Source organism: Arachis hypogaea, chromosome 6, assembly GCF_003086295.3.
Source record: "Arachis hypogaea cultivar Tifrunner chromosome 6, arahy.Tifrunner.gnm2.J5K5, whole genome shotgun sequence".
NCBI lineage: Eukaryota > Viridiplantae > Streptophyta > Magnoliopsida > Fabales > Fabaceae > Arachis > Arachis hypogaea.
The window spans coordinates 98,300,820-98,323,074 of record NC_092041.1 but is presented as its reverse complement, the minus strand read 5'-3'; the positions used below and the strand labels follow the sequence as shown (position 1 = coordinate 98,323,074).

At 28.9% G+C, this 22,255-nt stretch overlaps 1 protein-coding gene and 1 long non-coding RNA gene across 9 annotated transcripts; one reads left to right on the top strand and one right to left on the bottom strand.

Annotated features, from left to right (window-relative positions):
• The first annotated feature begins 2,075 nt into the window (after positions 1-2,075).
• Positions 2,076-6,361, top strand: LOC112697080 (uncharacterized). The gene is made up of 5 exons (XR_003151065.2): positions 2,076-2,313; positions 2,537-2,596; positions 3,391-3,465; positions 5,103-5,245; positions 5,943-6,361. It is a non-coding gene; the product is annotated as an uncharacterized lncRNA (long non-coding RNA).
• Positions 6,362-12,527: 6,166 nt separating this feature from the next.
• Positions 12,528-17,776, bottom strand: LOC112697078 (histidine biosynthesis bifunctional protein hisIE, chloroplastic). Of its 8 annotated transcripts, XM_072197366.1 has the most exons (9): positions 17,381-17,732; positions 17,150-17,211; positions 16,305-16,576; positions 15,843-16,034; positions 14,968-15,128; positions 13,743-13,988; positions 13,545-13,640; positions 13,290-13,441; positions 12,528-13,052 (listed from the first exon to the last, which is right to left on the bottom strand). In XM_072197366.1, the coding sequence occupies exons 4-9, from the start codon at positions 15,847-15,849 to the stop codon at positions 12,836-12,838; spliced, it is 879 nt and encodes a 292-aa protein (XP_072053467.1). In that variant the 5' UTR covers positions 15,850-16,034; positions 16,305-16,576; positions 17,150-17,211; positions 17,381-17,732; the 3' UTR covers positions 12,528-12,835. The 8 variants fall into 8 exon arrangements, with proteins under 8 accessions (XP_072053467.1, XP_072053466.1, XP_072053465.1 ...); XM_072197365.1 differs by having other exon boundaries at positions 15,843-16,576; positions 17,381-17,734; XM_072197364.1 differs by lacking the exon at positions 16,305-16,576 and having other exon boundaries at positions 13,743-13,997; positions 17,381-17,734.
• Positions 17,777-22,255: the final 4,479 nt, after the last annotated feature.

Genomic DNA, 22,255 nt, shown 5'->3' with positions numbered 1-22,255 from the left:
AGATAGTCGCATTGAATCTACTCTTCTTGAGCCTAATGTTTAATTTACCCTTATGGATGGCACTGTTTTGGAAAATCCTACTCTTTATCGATAGTTAGTTGGAGGTCTCGTCTACTTGACTGTCGCCCGACCAGATATCACCTATCCATATGTTATCGATAGTTAGTTGGATAATTCTACTACTGGTTATTGTTTGTTTCTTGGCGACGCTCTCATTTCTTGGCGAGCTAAGAAGCAAACGTTCACTACTCGATCAAGTACAGAAGCTGAATATCGTGCTCTTGCTGACACCACTGTTGAGGTTGTCTCGATTCGTTGGCTTCTTGCAGATTTGGATGCTCCTCAGTCATCCCCAACCGATGCCTTTTATGACAATCGCAGTGCTCTTCAGATTGCGCATAATGATGTATTTCATGAGAGCACCAAACACATTGAGATTGATTGTCACTTTGTCCGGCAACGTCTCCTTATTGATGCTGTTCACCTCGTCACTGTTGGAACTCTGGATCAGACTGCTGATATCTTCACGAAGGCTCATCATCCTACTCGTTTCCGGACTCTAGTATACAAACTCAAGATGGTATCCTTAGCTCCCACTTAAGTTTGAGGGGGGATGTTAGAGAATAAATTAGAATCAATTTAGATCAAATTAGTATCATTTATATTTATATAGAATATCTGTATATTAATTGTAGGATTGTATGCTTTTATTACTTTGACTCTTCTAGTACTTATATATACTCCTATGTATGTACCTTTCAACTTACTCAATAATACATTCTTCAAATTACTCTCTTGTTTCTAACTAATTCAATAAATAATTGTACATTAGCTAAAGTTAGATAACTCTAATGCTTATATACTACTATTCCTTATGCTTCTATACAAGTAGATTCTATACTAATACTACTATTTCTTATATTTCTATACAAATTGATGATGTTAGTGTCCCAGGTTCACTCGAGTGAAGTTGATGCTGAAGTTGAGCAAGTTCTAGTTCAAATTTTTCATGTTCAATATCATTTTTTTAGCTTGGTATTACCTTACTCAGACTCGGCTACTTAAAAAATTTTGGAGTTCACTACAGAAGGTATGGCATTGACATTGGCATTAACATATCATGACAATACATACAGATTTACATAATTTGAAAAGAAAATTAAATATAATATTATTAATAAAATACATGTAGTAATTAAAATTTAGAGTTTCATTAAAATGAAAGAAAACACTATCTACTGTCAAAATTTACTAGCATTTTAGATTTAAGCAATTAACTTTAAATTATGGTCACTAACTCATTCACATTTAAGACTAAAAGCTTTGCTTTAAATTTTTGAGCTAGTTGTATTGTTAGCATATTTTGTTCATAGTTAGCGTGTTTTATAAATGGCTGAGCTTAAATTTTGGTTTAAAATATTTATTATTTCTAATATTGTTCAAAAATTTCCTAACTTATTAGCATAACAGCTAGGTTTCAGAGATAAAGATAGGATAAAAATAAAATAATTAATAGATAAGAATGAAGAGTCGTTTGATGAAGAGCAGAATAGGATTCCATTAAACTCAAAATAAAATAATTAGACCAACAATAAAAGTATATACTATAATTAATCATTCAATAGTAAGCAAATAAAAATTATCTTTTAAGCATAAAATAAACCTGATTTGTTATTGAAACAGCCGTGATTATCTAGAGCACGAAAATATTTATTAGACAGCATAAAGTAATTTGGAGATTTTTTTATGTTAAAAGATTCTTTATTTCTTAAATTTTGAAAACAAAATTATAAAATTACAATTCACTATATATATCAGATAAAATATAAAATTATGCAAATTTCATGAGTAAAGCACTATTTTTCAACTTGAATAAGAGATTATCAAAACAAAAAAAAATGTAAAATATAGAACATAAGATTGAAAATTTGAAATTTTCCTAACATAACATGGGATATAAGCACTACTACATTTTGAAGATTTGGTAACATTTATTGCTTAACATTTGTTAAAGTGTTAGTAATTATTATAAAATTATATTATAAAGTAACATTTTATTAGAAATGTTAGTAAATATATATAATTTTTTTTAAAATCTTAAAAAATGTTACCTATTCCTATAACACTTTGGACGGAGACCTAGCCTAACGAAACAGAAGAAAGATCGGGAACCAGTCATAGCTCTCAATCTCACTCCGAATCTCGTTCTCCTTCGCACTCTCGCTCTCAACCTCACATGTGCTCCTCCGCTCTTTGAATCTTTCTCTTGTTTCAACAAATTCTAGGGTTGGATTTGTTATTCTCTGTTTTGAGGTGAGTCTAATGGATGAGAAGAAAAATCTTTTTTCGGATTCTTTCTTCTCTTACTGATTTTTATCCAGATTTGAATCATGCATATGTAATTTCTCACCAATTAAGTTGTTTATTTGAATTTAGGTTTTGAATTTAGGTATAAATGAGTTTAATTGCTCCTTCAATTCAAATTATGTTTATACTTGGCAATTTATACTTACTAAACTTTTGTGCGGCGTTTTAGAAACAATTGAAGGGGGGTCGATATTTTCCTCTCACAGCTGTTCAGAGTTTTGATGCTGCTGTAAGTCTCACTTTGTATTATCTATCTATTTTTCACCTGATGCTAGCACTACATTTTTGTTTATGAGAAGCTTTCAATGTTCTTTGTTATTTTGTGCTACTTATTGATAAAGCAAGAAACATCAGAAGAATGTTTTTGATAACTGATAAGTGCATCTTTGGGAATGAGGGATAAGCTATTTCTCTGTACATTGATTGTCAGTTCATATTGCAGTTAGTTTTTCATTGCCTTTGATAATACTGGTTTATATCCAATATTGCTATGTTTTGCTCTATACATTTCGATTTGGTGCAGCATAGGTTGGTTAGATGTAGTTGCCCAATACATGTTTGATTTAATGTCTGAATCATAGCATACATGTATTGTTTTCATTGAGACTTATGAGGATATTATGAAGTGTTAGCATATTTTGTCTTTTCGATTGCTTTTATGTATTTTATGAAGTGTTAGTATTATATGTGTTTTGGCATTTGAATTATCCTATGATTGAAGATGTTAAAGCAGGGCTAGAACTGCTTGAACTAAGATATTGAGGTGTGCTTTGATCACTAATATCTCTTGTCATTCCTTCTTTTTTTCTTCTCTGCATAAAAATATTAGATTCAGAGTTGAATTGTAAAGCAATTTCTTAAAAATAGGATACTAGGAGAATGCAGAAGAACATTCATTCATGATAATTGAATAATTAGGCATTAGTTATTTGATTAGTCTATAGAAATTAAGTGAAGTTTAATTGCTTATAGTGATTGCTTATAGTCTTTATTCACTTGCTTTTTTTCTTTAATTGCTTAAAGGGATTCAAGAGTGTTTCTCAAAGCTTTTGCATCGACAGCGAGGAGCTCTTCAAACGCTGGCTAACTAATAGAGAGGCAAGATTGCTATATATCATCACATTTTGATCATGTTTCTTGTGTTGCTTCTGTTCTGTTTTGTCTCACAGCAGAGCAGAAAATTTTCATGATGGCAGTTTTGTTTGACATACACATCTTTCAACATGAATTTCTGAACTCTATATCTTTTACTTGAGTACACATGATCACACATACTACTTCATTGGTAAATCATATATATAACAAAGTCAATCCAAACTAGTATCTTCCACTTAATTCCACGGTGCATGCTTTTTTTTGTTCCATATTTTATTTTATTTTGTATTTAAAGTGGTTCATTCAGATTTCAGAATCTAATGTATATTTTAATTACTGGCTAGGATCATTCAAATATCTCTGACCTAATATTCATGAACAATATTATATTCTCTCCCACTACAGAAAAAATTTATTATATTTAAATGCATTAATATAATTAACCAATCGAAAGGAACCAAAATAGAAGAAAGGTCAAAATGGCGCAGCTTATTCGGGAGACCATTGAGCCAAATATGTAGTGAATTGAATTAATTATATTGTTATATAAATATAATGTTTAAATGACCCTTGTCAATCTCCAAAGGATACATAGCTTAAACCAAGTGGAACAAAATAACTACGAAAACTTAAAATGTCTAATCACTTTTACTTTATGCTTAAATCATATCTTATAATTACTTACTTTCTATATATACATTTCATTAAATAAATTTAAGAGGTTAACATATATATTATAAATATAAGTTAAACATGCCGAAATTAAATTTCATGGTATGCAAATACACAATATTATGGCTTGTAATTAGTTTTGTTAGCGATGATATCAATGCCATGTAGTGATACTTTTGAGTGTGGAGTTTGTAATTGGATATTGCTTATACCTTACACTTTGCTGCATTTATATTTTCTATTATTTAACACCTTTGTTTTTCATATCAGGTTTACAATTTATATCAATGACTTATGAAAAATTTGAAACCCTTCTGTTTAAGAGTTACCTTAGTGAGAGTTTAGTCATTAGTCAGTATTCAGTTCAAATTAAAAGTTTTCATTTCCTTGCCCTTTTTTATTTTTGAAATAAAATGTCTACTTTTTATCAAACCCCCTTTTGGAAGGTAACTTATTCTCATTATTAATACCTACCAACAAGGAAATCCACCAACTCTTATGGTCTCACATGCAGATTGATTGCTGGCTTGAATGAATCTCAATATAGCCATTCTATGTTAATGTAAAGCATATGAGATTTTTCAGTTTAGTTTAGATTTAAGTTATTTTTCTTGTTGTTTAGTTTTTAGTCGTGCTGTGTTTTCTATGATTTACTGGTTTGATTTCTTGTTCTTGTTTTTCTTATTTAATTGTTCAATCATGGCTGTGTTTGCTGTTAATTGTTCAATTTTGGCTGCCTTGGTTAGTTGGTGTTTGGAGAATAATTTTCTTTCACTTAATTTATGTTGTTGGTTTATAATGGCTGCCTTGGTTGATTACTTGTTGTTCAGTTCTTGGTCTTGCTGTGATTTTTTTAATTTTTTTAGTTCTTGTTCTTGCTCTTTTGCTGTTATTATAGGTCTTTGTTCTTGATTTTAGTTCTTATTTTTGCTGTGATTTAGTTCTTGTTCTTCTGGTATTTTCTATAGACCCCATATTGGCAATAATAAGTGGCAAGAGAGGTCATGCAGCCATTCCTCAGCATTCTATAGACCCCATATTGGCAGCTTCTAATGTGATTGTTAGCTTACAACATATCATTTCTCGCGAGGCCGATCCTCTGGATTCCCAGGTAATCTTATTTTCTTCCTTTCTGATCATGCTATATGCTCATATTTGATCTTATTTTATTCTTAATTTCTGCCTTAAAACAATCAATTTTTACCACATCAAGTATTTTGCAGAGCCAAAAGATAAGCTTGCAAATCAATTTCTTCATCTATGATTTGCTTCCCTTGCTTTCACATTCTTATTTAAGTTTAATTTCAAAGCATCAGTTCCACCCTTTAGTTACTTTGCTTAATTTGAGACATTGTGTTTGTTAGCTTATTTAATTGTATATATGCGTTGCTTATTTAAGTGTTGTTCCTTCCTTGTTGGAAGGTGAAAAGGAAAGGCTTTAGAAGAAGAGTTTGAGAGATTAATTATGAATTTTCTAACCACGTGGGAGTGCCAAACTCTTTTTACCTTTTTCTCTCATTACATTTCCCAAAATTGTCTTTCTTTAATTTTTAATTTAATTTAATTTCCACACACACATTCTTCCAATTAATATTATTAGTTTCTTGTGTTGACTCCAAATTTCTGCTCTGTCTTCCTTTCCTCAATTAATTGATTCTAGATTTGGTTAACCCAAGTGGTCACGTAATTTGGTATATATCTTTGTTCTATTTTCTTAGGAAAGGATAACTTTTCACTATATTTCTGTGGATAATGTTTTGAGTGCTTTCACATAAATTCCTTCTTAGTATTTCCTTTTCTATTTACAGTGTGATGCACGAGCTTTGAGAGTTGTTCTCAGCCTCACAGATGTAAATAAAGGCTTAAGAGGCTATGTTGTTGTGGAGATGAGTATTGCTAAGAACAGGGATTAAATTGTCTCATTGTCCTGCTGCTGCAATGCACATGCTTGGATTTGCACCTGTAAGGGAGATGCTTGGTGCTGGCATTTGTTTGTTTTTGTTGGTAACTCATTCTGAAATTTCTTAGGTAGCTAGGTCTTAGAGTGTGTTATGTGTAGTATATTTTGTATTTAATCATGTAAGCATATTGAAAAAATAGAAAAATTGACTTATTGGACCAATTTTAATGTTTAAATATCTTGGATTTAATTTGTAAAGTGGGTGTAGAATATGTAATTGAAGAAAAAAAATTAATTCAATATTTTGTGCATTTAAATGTTACTAAAGATCTATTGTAATATTTTTTGTTGTTAGCAAAGAAAATTTTTTGTAACATTTATTAGAGTATTGCTGTAAAATATCTATTGCGACATTTTTTAAAGTATTATTAGAAAGACTTATTGTGACATTTTTTAAGTGTTACATAAAATATCTATTGTAACATTTTTTAAGTATTATAAAAAATATCTATTGTAATATTTTGCTAAGTGTTACAGAAAATATCTATATTAACATTTTTGTAAGTGTTACAAAAAAATATCTATTGTAACATTTCTCTAAGTGTTACTAAGAAATGTCTATTGTAACATTTCTCAAAATATTACTATAGAATATCTTTTGTAACATTTTTAGTAAATGTTATTAAATCTTTAAAAAAATGTTAGTAAAACTCTTTAGTAACATAGAGTATATTTAACATTTGTTAAAATATTACTAATATACATAGGTAACATTTTAATATGATTTAGTAACATTTTTTAAATGTTAGTAAAAGTCAAGTATGTAGTAGTGAAGGGTTAAGGAAGGGAGCTTTTGGAACATTAACTAAATTTTTCTTTGGCATTGAGTCAAGTGTTTGTTTTAATTTGTAACTAAAACAAACAGATAATATACTCAATAAAGTAAATTATTTATTTTTTATAATAGCAAAATAAAATTAAAATAGAACATGTATACATCTTTAGTGATATTTTTCTCTATTTATCATAGACAAATAAATAAATTTATTAGGTACCTCTATTCAATTCAAACAAATAATAAAATACAAAATTTATTAAATTCCATAACATAAAAAAATTAGTAATTTTGGCAAAGATTAAATAGTGCACTTAAAAAAGTAGATTTATGAAAAACTCAGACGGAGAAAAATTCATCAAAAAAGCTGTAATAGTGACAAAAAAAAAGATAACCACCTAAATGTGATAAATATAAGATAATTTTATCATTTTAAATTTTGTTTATTGCTTTTTTTAATATAATATCTACTTTATTCTTTTTAATAATTTTAATATAATTAATTTTTTATTAATTAAAGTCTCTTACTGGTCCTCGACACTAATTTTCCCTTCACATTAATAAACAATTCAACTAGGTATCCTTTAAAAGTTGTACAATAGTCAGCCTTTTATTACAATAATTAAAAAAAATAAAACAAACATATCTAAAAATTATAAATAGATTTAGTGTCTTTTTAAAATTAAATACACATTTAAAATACAAACTAAATAAAACTGAAGTTTAAAATTTAAATTTAAATTTTAAATTTCTGTTTTAAATTTAATATATTTAATTATTATTATTATTATTAATATATTACGATTACAATTTAAATGCACATCTAAAAATCAAATCACTTAAAATTCAAATTTTCAATTTTAAAAGAAGCAGAGCAATCACAGCACATCACAGATCCAGAAGCGGACGTTCTTCCTCAGCGTCCTTCACCGTTCGTTTGCGTCACCGTCCTCCTCAATGCTCGTCCTCGACGCCGCCTTCCTCCTCCTCAGCGTTCATCAACAACACCAGCTTCCTCTTCCTCGACGCTTATCATCATCACCGCCTTCTTCATCTTCCTCGCCCTTTGTCCGCATTAGCGCCGTTCGTCCGCGCCGAAAACGTAACTAAGGTTTGGATGGGTTTTTATTCATAGAGTTTTTCTTTGCACATTCTCTAACACCATTGCTTTTCTTATTATTCTGTATATATATAAATTTTTTTACATGAATTTTGGATATATTGATAAAATATTTAGAGTGCATTCTTATAATTTTAGATGTGTTTATATTGTTTATTATGTTCTTATGTACATATATAAATTTTTTTACATGAGTTTTGAATGTGTTGATAAAATATTTAGAGTGCATTATTATAATTTTATATGTGTATTTGAGTTTAATTTTTTCTGTGTTCAACACGTAATTTAAAATTATAATGACAATAATTTAGATGTGTTAATATATAAATTTAAATGTGTTTATTATTTATTTAATTTTAGATGTGTTTTTAACATAAATTTTGAATATTTTAAATAAAAAAATAATTGAAGTGAGTTTAATTGATTTTGAAAATTTCACCAATTTTTTAAAAATTAGTAAATTTTATGGTTTAATTTGTAAAAAATCAATACATTATAAGTGTCGAACTTCACAAGGCTGCTTCCTCTTACGCAGGAGAAGCTTGAGGGGGAGAAGAGTTTCAGGAAGTGGACTACGAGTTTTAGGCTAACTGGATTGACTAAAAATGGCGTGATGAATGTTAGTATTAAAAAAAGGAACCGCTAGTTAACTTTGAAGTGGGTAAGAAGTTAGAGAAATTTTAGAATTTAAAATTTAAATTAATTTTATTACCAATCTACATCTAAAAAATAGGAATATATTTTAATTAAAAAAATAATTAAATAATATTAAAAGTTGACCAAAAGCTGATTTTTATTGTACAAGTAGCATCCATATTAGCATAGAGAGCACATCTATTCAAGATTTTTTTTTTAATCACAACTACACATATCAACTATTGGAGTCAGCTTTAATGAAAAATAAAAAAATTAACCAAATAAAAATTAAAAAAAAATTCACACGCATATATACTATATAAATGTGTTTGGTTCTGAGAACAGAATAAAATAAGATAAGATATTGAAAAAAAGACATAAATGATAGAGATATAAACATTAGTGTTGTATTTTATTTGATGATAAATAAAACAAATTGTGAAAGTTCAATTTATTTTCAATTTTTTTATCAAAAATTTGGGAAGAAAAATATAATAAAAAATATAATTATGAAAAATTAATAAGAATAATAAAAAATAAGTTGTATCTCTTGTTAGTGTTGAACTCTTTTGTTCAAAAAAAATCTCTTGTTAATATCTCTATGTCCTTTCGGTTAAAATGAACACAAAATACACTAATTTAATATTTTTAAATACAATGTTTTTATTCATGTCTCATCTGTCAAACACGATTTTGTATTTCTATATCGTGACTGTAAATATAGAGATGGCAAAATTCTCCGAGATGCGAGGATCCCTGTGGGGACTGTCCCAAATGGAGATCCGATTGTAGGAAATTTTTCCTGTGGGGATGGGGATGGGGGACAAAATTCCCCTGAAGCAGGCACGGGACACGAGCGGGGATCTCCCGTCCCCGCTATTCTCCGAAATTTATGAATTTTCTGAATTATCCTTAATAGTTTATTTCCCATATATGTTTTTTAGTCATTTCTCTCACACACATATATATAGAAACCTAAAACTCATCATCTTTATTTGCATAACCATTCTTCAATTCAGAGATCCCTCTGTCCATGTTCCATCCAACCTCTCTGCAGCCACCCCTCGCCACCCTTCTCACCGCATCGTCACACATCACCGTGCCATTATCCTTACCGCGTCGTAATTACTATTTGCGGCGTTTTATTTCGTAACTCTGCCATCGTATCTATTCTCCTCTCTGTTGTCGTGTTTTCCACCTCGTCCACTGCTTTGTCCTTTGGCTCGTCGTTGCGTCCCCCCATTGCGTCATTTTGAAAGAAGTCACCATCGTTGTCATTTAGACTTTTTGTATAAAATCTTGCATTTTTTATATAAGATAGATACTTGCAACTCTAGTCATATGGAAATTAATAATTAGTTAGAACTATTACCTAAATGGAGAATGGGTCTTCGCGGAGAATAAAGATGGGGAGCAATATTCTCCCACGATAGGAAATGAGGACGGGAATAGAGAACAAATCTGAGAGTGGAGATGGGGAGGAGGGAGACATCCCTCACCCCCGCCCTGCCAAATTGACATCCCTATGTAAATATACGCAGCCTATGAGACTACAAGCATATGAAATTGTAAGAAATTTACATCAAACACAAGTACACAACAGGACCTCACATCCAAAACTCATAAACTTGTCACATCCTAAAGTTAGCAATACTAACATAAAAAATAAAAAGAACTATCATTCAAAAATCCTATATCTCTAACATTCAAGTTGTCATTATCACCAACTACTGGTAGTTAACATGAGAAAATTTTTTAAAGCAATAACTACCATTTATGATATAAAAGGGAGTAATCACTCCTATATATGTTAATTGATTATTAAGTCAAGAGTATTATTATTATGATTATTAATTATTAGTTGTTTATTTGCAACGTTTGGTCTTGTCTGCTATATAAGCTGCATAACAAGACACATGAAATTCCGTCATATATTAATGCAAGCTGGTGAGGAAAACAGAATAGTACATTAAGCATAATACGAAGGAAAGCATAGAAAAAATAACAGAACAAATGAAATTTGTCTTGGTAATATGATGTCTTACATCTTTAGGATCAAACATATTAAGGTGCAAACTTTGGCATCTATAACATTGAACCCAGATCAATCATCAAATCAAGCTTGTGAATCCAAATCAATAAAAAAAGCTCAAGATCACATCAAAACATTCCTTTCAACTGTTCAAAGTTTGGTTTCCCACAAATCCCCTAATCCGATTACAGATCAAAAACTAATTTGTTGCAGATTTGAGTTCTACTTAGAGATTTATCTGCTGCATGAATACAAAAAGATTGCCCATTCAAAAACATACAAGTGAGTGCATTGTGATCTACATTTTATCAGGTGCACTCTGAATGCACTTGCATCATCATCATCATCATTAAAAAAGAGCAAAAATATGTTAAAAAAAAAAAGAGAGAACAGAAACAAGAAGGAAGAAGGGAAAAAACGTTAACTATTGCGTGCAACATAAAGAGAAAAAGTTTATTCACTATATATTGACTAAAAAAACGTTAATCACTTTTAATTTTTATCATTTTTGGCTTTCCTTTTAACTACAAAAATAAATAAACAAATAAATTTTTCTAAGTAATTTTACAAAATAAAAATTGCTAAAAAAGTATGCTTGACAGACCATTAATTTTCATAATTCAATAGAAAATTAAAACCCAAGTAATATCATAAAATATCATAATCAAATTGTGTCATAGAAAACATTGCAATTTATGTCCATAATAATAATAGGATTTGGTTCTTCTTTGTTTGAATTCCCGTTGCTCTCTGCATAGTAACTAGGAATTTAAGAATTCACCGAAGCCTGAAGCATAAGAATGATCTATATGCATCGCTTTTCATATGTGCCGTACAATCAAAAGTTTCTTTTTCAAATAACAAACCACCACCACCATGCAAAGTGTGTGACACCTCTTTGAACCGTGAAGACAACCACCACGTTCACTACAACACTAGTATATAAACATAGCAAAGCTTCAACATAATTCATTCACAAACATCTCAAGGAGTATTCAGTGGAGGAACTAAACAGAAAAACTCAAAGAGCAAGATGGGTCTGAAGGGGAAGCAAGCAATCCAAATTCTTGCAGTGCTTGTGCTAATTTCATTGGGAATGGCTGATAATGCCATCAACAAAATCAAAACTGGGCAGTGCCTTGGTTTATGTGGAGACGACATTGTTTCCTGCATGATTGATTGCTACATTAAGGACATGCAGCACTTCTTGAATTGTGCAATGAAATGTGAAAACAAGAATAACCTGTGCATGGGATCATGCACCGATATCGAGATTCCTTCGCCTACTCATGGGGTGACACCGCCATCTCACAAGGTACCACCATCTCACAAGGTACCACCATCTCACCGGGTACCGCCATCTCACCGGGTACCACCATCAACCTGATACGCATCTTAACTTGTTTCGATATGATGTAATCTCACCCTAACGTATATGGGGAAAAATAATTCCAGCATGTTATTATTATGAAAATAATTACAAGTCAATTTGAATTATAATTGACGTTGTTGAACTCAACGGCAATGTTACTTGTTCTTCTTGAAGGAAATGATGTTATACTACTACTTGATTTGAATAAATAAATATTTTATATAGCAAATTTTACACAAATTCACTTAGAAAACATCCTGAATTGTGTCATTTATACTGAGTTCCTCAAGTGTTATATAAATAACATATGCTATACTAAATGGTAAATGCTTATAATGTTTATATAAATAACATGCTTGATCTCCTTAAATAATGCTTATATAATGTGTTATTTGCCTTGTAATTATATTTTTAGTTTTTAATTTAAATCCCAATGATAATTGTGAACAATGCGCCAAAAGGAAAATAGTAGAATAACCAAAAGATGACAAAAAGATATAACAATCCAACTGAAACAAAATAACTACGAAGACCAAAAAGTTATGCAGATAAGTCTTCAATCCAGAATTACATCTTGCTACATATAAGCATGAATGCAATACTTGAATTAACTTAAGAAAACCTCTAAAAAATGTACAACTGATATCTAGTAGCGAAGTTGAAAAGTAACATCAAGATGGTGCTCTTGACATTCTCAACTTTCATATGCATACCTCATCAGTCACAATGATAAGAACACCTATAGTACATCCTGATATGTCAAAAAATCCGAATACAGTGCTTGAGATATGTACTTAGCATTAAGTTCAATCTTGCTCTGATTTCTTGGATACTCGACTTTTCTTTTCCTCGATACCAGATTGGAAAAATCTCTGCCGAAGAACCTGCAGAACATCTTCTACTTTGACATCTTTCACTGCCAACAGTACCATGGCATGATAGAGTACATCAGCCATCTCTGAAGCAGTACGTGACTTGTCCTCGTTATTCTCTAGTGTTTGACACAACTCATTTGCCTCTTCTCTGCAGATACAAAGATATAAGTCGCAAAGGTGCATGTATTTTCTCCAAGCCAATGGAACTATAATTAAACGTATAGGTAATGTTTCTTTAAATAGAAAACTTTCATGTGGAGGCAATTCTATCAGCTATATAACACTTTGCAATGGAAATCACAGGAAATGCATATTTTTCGCTTTCTTCAGGATGAACAAACTTAAATTCAAACTCAAGATAACAACATGATGAGATATATCTAACCTGATTTTTGAGCATAACAACTTATCATTGAGCAATAATCGCTTAGTCCATGAGGGCTTTCCATTCTCTTCTTCTGCTAACTCTGCTTTGCGTTGGGAGATTGTCGACTCTAATGAATACAAAGAGGTTAATGCCAACCTATTTCCTTCAATCTGTAACATAACCAAAATAAATTTGAATATCACTTGAAATTTCCCTCCAGAAATACAATATCTGAACACAACATGCCCTAGGTTGTAATCGCCTAAAGCTAACCTCTTGCTGTTTTAGTGAGTCAAAGACTGATGTATAATAGCATGTTTCTGCCCCCGTGTGGCAGGTAGGTCCATCAGGTTTCCCGAGGTATATTATCTAAGAAGCATTTTCCATAGGGAAAAAAAAAGATAATAATAATTAACATGCCTGTGAATCAAATAGTGATAATAATTCAAGGGTAAAAGGAAAAACACATACAGAATCACGATCACAGTCAAGAAAAACATCGTGAATATTTATAAAATTATTAGAAGTCTCTCCTTTGGTCCACAATGTTGACCGTGACCGACTGAAGAACGTAGCCTTCCGGGAAGATAGGGTTGTAAACACTGCTTCTCTATTTGCAAAACCTTGCATTAATATGGCTCCAGTGTCAACATTCTGAGCTATTGCCACAGCCAAACCTTTATCATCCCATTTTACACTGTCCAGCAGAGAGTCTACCTGACAAAACTTTAACACTTTAATGTGAAATAAGATGGGGAAAAAAAGACACCAAGAAATTACACGTGCAATGCAATGAATAAAATTCCTTAGCATTAACCCAAATATACAATCACCATTTAACTGTGAAAGAATAGAGACCCTAGAGACTTGTTCCTGTGTAATTAAATTTCCCCCCAACGTAGACCGACAAATCTAAATATAAACTAACTTACAAGAGGTGATCTACACAATTTAATGTAAAGTATAATAGACAATTACACTAGTTTAGCAGTATTGGAGATTTAAAGAAAACAATGATAATAGCTTGCCAAAAATAATCATGCAATTAAGATAATAAAGAACTTCTAGTGTTTTCTGATTTGGATCATTTACGGCCCAATTATAAAGCACTAAAATTCACCATTTGATTCTCAAGCATCTAGCTACCTCCAGTAAGGATTTAACCAAAACTACTATAATAGATGTTTATGTAACAAATCTCAAAAGCAGAGCCAAGGCTTACATCACATACTTCGCCACAATGTAATTGGTGAAAAAAAAAAAGTAGGAGCAATGTCAAATCACAAGACCATTGGATAATGAAATAATAGGAAATCCTAAACACTGAACAAAAGTAATATATCATCAACAAAGTGGCGTAGTAATATGTTTTAGAATCTAAAATTAGTTTGCACAATGACCATGACCATTATCGTTGGGTTACATATACTACCAGGTGGTCTTAAACTCGTATATTGAAAATAGAAAACATAAATGCATCATATACATAAACCCATGCTGTTTATTTCAAAGACAACATATGAATTCCACCTTGAGAACCATCTAAATCTAGCTGAATAGTGAGTGCACTTTTAATTTGGCAAATAAATAAAATTGGTCTCTTATGTTTATCAATAGCTTCAATTCCCGCTATAACATTGCATCATAAAACCTGAATACACACATCATGAAATCCTATAAAAATTTCAAGGTGTACCTTGGGGTCAACGACAATATTTTTGTCTGGTCTCTCCAACGAAGCAAAAGGTAAGACGTGTGTCCTTCTCCCTTTATTGTCACTGGTAAATGATAGCTTGCCATTGAGGAAACTAGTGGAAAACTGAAGCATGTGAGCATAGGAAATGGTCATTTTCAAACCTACAAGTGCCATGCAAGCTTCTTAGTGTAAATACAAACGAAGAGCCTTTGCAAATTGTAAAGAAGCAAAGCATTTTTTTCAAGAAAAAATGCCAGAGGAGTATTTAATTGCAAGGCCCATGGGGATCAGAACCTGCCCAGGCCTCACTTACAAATTGCAGAACCCCCTCCCCCCCTTTCTTTTTCCCATACCCAAACCATGTGTTGGGTCCATAGATTGGTTTGTGTTTCCTAGAAATAAAATTCCTGGGAATACTACACCCACAAATCAAATTCCAGGTAGGTACATTATTCCTGGAATTCCCGGAAATCAACATTAATATGGACGTGTGGTTAGAAAAATGTTTTCACATTCCTAGAAATTTTGCACTAATAACCTTAAATCGCAATGATTTTACAATGTAGGATTACCAATAATGTGAAAACTTTTCACAAACCACACGCCTACAAATTTTGGTTAGTGCAAACATTCCTGGCATTCCTAGGAATCAACATTACTATGTGGGATAAATGCAATTATACCATGGAATACTGTAACAATTTCCTAAAATACCCTAATAGCTTTAACTCAAAAATTACATTCCTTGTACTGAAAAATTAACGATTTCAACTTGAGAATATTACATAACAAAGCATCTGTGTGTGTGAGAGAGAGAGAGAGAGCATAATAATCAACAGCGAAGTTATACATGATGGCCTTATCAATCTCATTACCCAACATCAACAGAGAGATGCCATTCAATAATGGCTTGCCAAGAAATGAAGCAAATCACGAAATTCACTAGTTCTTGATATGCTAATGTTATCAGAACCAGTAGCCATGGTTGTCAAATTCGTGAGTCAAAGGATACTCGTAGAGCCCTTGTAGACTTGACTCGCCGAGTTAACTCGTAAGTTTACCATTTGCTACAGTGCACATACTTAAATAATCAGATTCAAATCCACAAGGCGTATATAAGTTCAAACATAAGCAGTTTTCTATTTTGTAACTTAACAAGTTAACCAACAATAAACTTACAACTCAAATCCTCCACGGTTATCAAATATATCTATAGATTATATCAAGTAGTTTTAAGTTTCAACAATTCAACCTAACAAACAACATCAGCATTGAAAATTCTATATTAATAATAAATTTATCCTAATTCCAAAATTCTTAATTATCTGTTATAATACATTATAGGGTTGTAGTGACTAGTGAGAGAGGGAGACACAAAACAGAGTGTCATGATGCAAAGGAGTAGAGCGGTGGCAGAGACGGGTAGGCAAGGCGCATGGCAGTGGCAGGCAGCTGCAGAGGGCAAAGCAGAATGACGGATCAGAGCAGCGGCAAACAGTGGCAAGGAGTGGCGGACGGCGAGCAGTGAAGGAATGCAAAGGGAAGGGAGGTGCTGAGGAAGAGAGGTTGTGTCTTGGTCTTAATGTGTATTAGCCCAAATTTGTGTAACCTAAAGGAAAAATACTTCCTTTCAATTATTTGTATGATACTATACACTTATTAGCATAGTTGTCAAATTATAGGATCACTAGGTCAATAGTTCAACCGGTAGGTCACAAGTTGAACCGGTTCTACTTAAATAAAAATATAAAATAATCAATTAACAATTATTAAACCTACATTGATAGAAAATACATATCTTCACTAATACAGTAACAACAATCAATTATCAATTTCTAAAAATAACTAATAGAAAAATTTCAATTAGCATTAAACCTACATTAAATGATTAAAACAATAAAATAAGAGTAACAATCAAATATTAAACTTACATTAAAACAGCAATAATCAAAAGTATTAAAACAACAACAATCAATTATCAAGTATCAAGTATTCTATACAAATTCCAATTAGTATCAAATTTCTATTTTAAACTTACATGAAAACAGCAACAATTTATATACAAATTCCAATTGCTTTCAAATTTGTGATCAAGTGTCATTTTATAAAATTCCAATTAATATCAATTCATCTATTCTACAGACTACACTACATTGAAAAAAATAAATAAACAAAAGCTCACCTCTGCAGAAGTTCAGAAGCAGAACCAAAGCCTCAATGTTCCAATAAAATGTCACAGTATTCCTATTCACAGAACCAAAGCCAGTGGAAGCACGAGGCAAAAAGGGTCAGAATCAGCAAAAAAATAACCATTGCAGCTACATTAAAACACGATAAGCAGCAACAATCAACTAAATGGCCAAATCATTAATAATTAATGATTGAATAACTATAAAAAATAAGAAAGACTCACCTTGGCCGCACGCAGAGAAGAGGGCGATAGAAAACCGAGCCACGGCAAAGCACAGCGGAAGATGCGAGGGGCGCGATGATGCAGAGGAAGACGCGAGCGGCGGTGACGCGGAGGAAGACGCGGAAGAAGACGCGTGCGGTGCAGGGGCACAGAGGAAGACGCGAGCGGCTCGGTGACGCAGAGGAAGAAGCGTACGGCACAGAGGAAGACGCGTGCGGCGCAGTGACGCAGAGGAAGAGGCGAACGGCGCAGCGACGAGACGGGGGCCGGCGAGAGGCGGCGACAGAGAAGATCGAGGCTTTGAGCTCTGCCTCTGTGTGTTTTAGTGCTGGGAGTGTGAGCAGTAGGTTGCAGGGGGCTTCTTTGAAGATTAGGGTTTTTTTAATTTTTTTTTTCAAAAACGATTAATTTTGAACCGATTCTTTTTCAAGAATATGCTGGTTCAAAGTTTTCAATAAACCGACCAGATCAAACCGTTTTACACCGGCTCTTATCTGTCTCCGGTCCTATGCTCGTCTCCGTTTCTTAATTTGACCTCCCCCGACTTGGTTCCTTTTCTACTTAATATATTAAAATTGGGTTTTCCCCCAACTAATGAAGGTGAGGTGTCGATCCCTCGTGATTCCGTTTTCCCTCCAAAATGAACTTTTCTATTCTCTATTCTAAATTATTTTATAAAAAATATCATTATTATAATTATATTATAATTAATATTTAATGAATAATACATAATTATATTAATTTAGAAACTTATCTTTATTATAATTATATCAAATCAATATTTAATGCATTATTAAACTACTTATCAATTATCAATTGAAAATACTTTTAATAATAATAATAATAATAATGACATGATAATTACACCGATCGTGGTAATCATGATAAGAATATTTAAATCTAATCATAAAATATCAAATTTTATGATATTAATAACGCACATTAATTTTAAATATTTTTAGTCATTTTAATTATATTAATTTTAAAAATATTTATATAATTCTAATTCTTATTCATTATCCAATATAATAATAATAATAATAATAATAATAATAATAATAATAATAATAATAATAACTTGAAAAACCGTATATAAACTATGTCAATTACCCATGTATTATTATTAAAATTCTATTACTTAATATACTAAAATTGGGTTTTCCCCCAACTAATGAAAGTGAGGTGTCGATTTCTCATGAATCTATTTTTCCGTTAGAATGAACGCACTATTTTCGCTTCTAAGTTTATTTTATAAAAATATCTTTATTATAATTATACTATAATTAGCATTTAATTAATAATACATAATTATACTAATTTAGAAAAATATATTTATTATAGTTATATAAAATCAATATTTAATGTATTATTAAACTATTTATAATTATCAATCAAAAATATTTTTAATCATTTTAATAATAATAATAATAATAATAATAATAATAATAATAATAATAATAATAATAATATATGATAATTATATGATAATGGCACCGGTTATTAATAATCAATTTATATTTCTCTAAATAAATTTATTTTAAAAAAATATCTTTATTATAATTATATTATAATATTACAATTAATATTTAATGAATAATGCACAATTATACTAATTTAAGAAAATATATTTATTATCTATCTATTCTATTATATAAAAATCAAATTTTTGCACTTAATAATAGAACTGATGCCGCATGCTCTTAAGGTGTTTCCTAATTTATTTCATTTAATTCGTTATAGCAAATCAATTATAATTAATTAATTAATTATATCAATTAATTAATTTGATTAGACATTCAAATCTCACCATTTATTATAATTTATATGAATTTATTAATTATTTGATTTGATTGGAGTAAATATCAAATTATTTAATAAATAATAAATATGATAATGAAATATATGAATTAATTTAATTAGTTTATTTTTTTTCAATACCATCTATTTATATTAGATCAAATAGCTTTTACTCATTCGTTTTTTTCTCTCTCTCCCTCCCTCCCTCTCCCCCCTTTCTCTCTCGTGTTTAGGTACAATTTTTGTAATTTATTGAATTTTTGTTTCTTTTATCTTTATTTAAATATTTAATTTTTTATATTTTTTAAAAAAAATTATTTTAATTACTTATTATTAGGCGCACAGGTTATTTTTAAATAATTTTACAATAATTTTGTTTTGAAATATTCTATTTTATCATGTGTACTTCAATATATATATATATATATATATATATATATATATATATATATTGTCTTTTTTGTGATTTACAAGTAATATATACATTGTTCGTGTATGTGATTTATATGTTAATGTTTTTATTGATTCTCTTTATTTTATTTTTTTTTGTGTCTCTTTGTTGCTCTTTATTTTAGTTATATATATTCATTGATTTCTCTTTATTGATACTCTTTTTATTTAAAATATTGTGATAATTTAGAGTGTATATTGTGACCCATGTGATATTCGTTAATTTGGTGTATCTTTTTAGATAGTTTATGTTATAATGTGTTTAAGGAGTTGACTTAAAATTATAATATGATATATAAATTTATAATATGATTTAAAGTATGTTAAAATATTAGGACATTATCATATAGATATTTTTTTATTTGTCCGTTAGATTTAACTATTTAGGATCTTAAAAATTATGCAATTATGTAATTAATTATTTTTAATATAATTATTGTATTGATCATTTACATTAGTGAGACTATTTTCAATATTAATATTTATAAATATACTATTATTTATACAATTGATTGAATCATCTTATTTCTTTAAAATAAATAATAATTTTCAGATTTATATCTACTCAATTTATATATTTTATTTTATTTTACTTTAACAAAAAATTAAGACGTACATTTTTTATTATTTATTTAAAAAGTATAGCGAAATGAGTTATATCAATTATAATTAATTATCGATAATTGATATCAATTAATTGATTGTATTAATTTGTAAGCTGAATAACGTATAATAAATGTTGTGAAATTAATTATAATAAATTAATAATTAATAAATAAAAAACTAAAAGAAACTTTTTTTATTGCTTTTTAATGGCTACACGTTTTTATAATTTCACTTTCTCTTTATCTCTTCCTTTCACATCTATTTTTCTTTTAATTTATTGAACTAAATCAATTATACTAATTATTTGTATTAACTAATTAAGTACTTTTTAATGGATTATTATAATTGTGTCTTTAGACCATAGATTAAAAATATTATAAAAAATATTTTATAAAAATTGTTGAAAAATAAATATTTTTAAAATGTGTCCTTAAGACACAAATTAACTAAATTATTTTTCAATTTAATGTGTTTGATTCATTCAATTGTATTAATTATAACTAATCAATTGTGTAATTGATTTTGATTAGGATAAATATTTCATCATTTAATATTTTATTTGATTCATTAAATTACATTAATCATAACTTTAAATATTTAATTTAATTAGAGTAAATATCAAATTATTTTAATTTTTTTATTCATTAAATTAAATTAATTATAACTAATTAATTATTTAATTTGATCGAGATAAATATTAAATTATTTAATAAATAATATATAAAGCAATGAAATAAATAAACTTAATTAATTCAATTTATTATTTTATTATTTTATATATCCCTTTTCTCCCTCTCTATTCTGTATTTTAAATAAAATATTTATAATTTTTTATTTTTATTTTTTATCTTAATTTTGTTAATATTTTTCTATGATTTTGTTTTATATTAATTCTTTTTTTATTTATTTTGATTAATAATTCTTAAGGGTATTATTATTTTATTTAAAGATAATTTAAATTTTTTGTAATATTTTTATAAAAGTTGATTAATAGGTTCTTCTTTAAAATAATTTTTTTGAAATTTTTTAATAAGATTATATTTTGATTTTTCTATTTCATCCTTTGTATTAATTAATTATATTAATTTTCTATTGCAATACATTTTTATCTACTCTATACGTTATCTTTTCTATCTTCTTTTACTTTTTTTAATTGCTATTTTTACTTTATTTTTAATTATTTATTTTACTTTTACTCCTCATATATAGATTTATTATAATTCATCATAGGTTCTTTTTTAATTTAAGTGATTTTTTGGGTTATATTTTACCATTGATACTTTTATTTTATTTAGTGTGATTTTTTTAGTCTGTGTTTAATATAATAATCTGTAAATATCTATTCTATTATATAAAAATTAAATTTCTACACTTAATGATAAAAATGTCGTGACATGTTTCTGATGATGGTGTTTATTTATTTATTTATTTTAACTCATTAAATTCAATTTATTATAATTTCTATCAATCAATTAATTGTAATTCAAATTTAATTAAAACATCACTATTAGAAAAAAACTGTTAATATGCGTATGAATGGAGCCGAAATTGAGGAATATATATACATATAAAAAATAAAAAATTATTACACGATTGTTGAATAAAAAATAATCATATATATATAACAAAATAATTATAACAAAAAAATAATTAACATATGTGATTTAAATGTTTTTAATAACCGGTAACATGGAGTATAACAAAATATAATTCATATATTTTTTTATTTTTGTATATGTAAATAATTATATATATATATATATATATAGAATTATTTAACAAAATTAATATATACGTATACATAAATAAAAAAGTTATTATAATTTTTGGAAATTACACATGAACTCTTTTTTTCTCTCAAATAGATTTATTCTAATTATATTATAATTAGTTCATGAATAATGCATGATTATATTAATTTAAGAAAAAATTTTCATTATAATTATATTAAATTAATATTTAATGCGTTATTAAACTACTTATCAATCATCGATATTTTTTATCATTCTAATTATATCAATT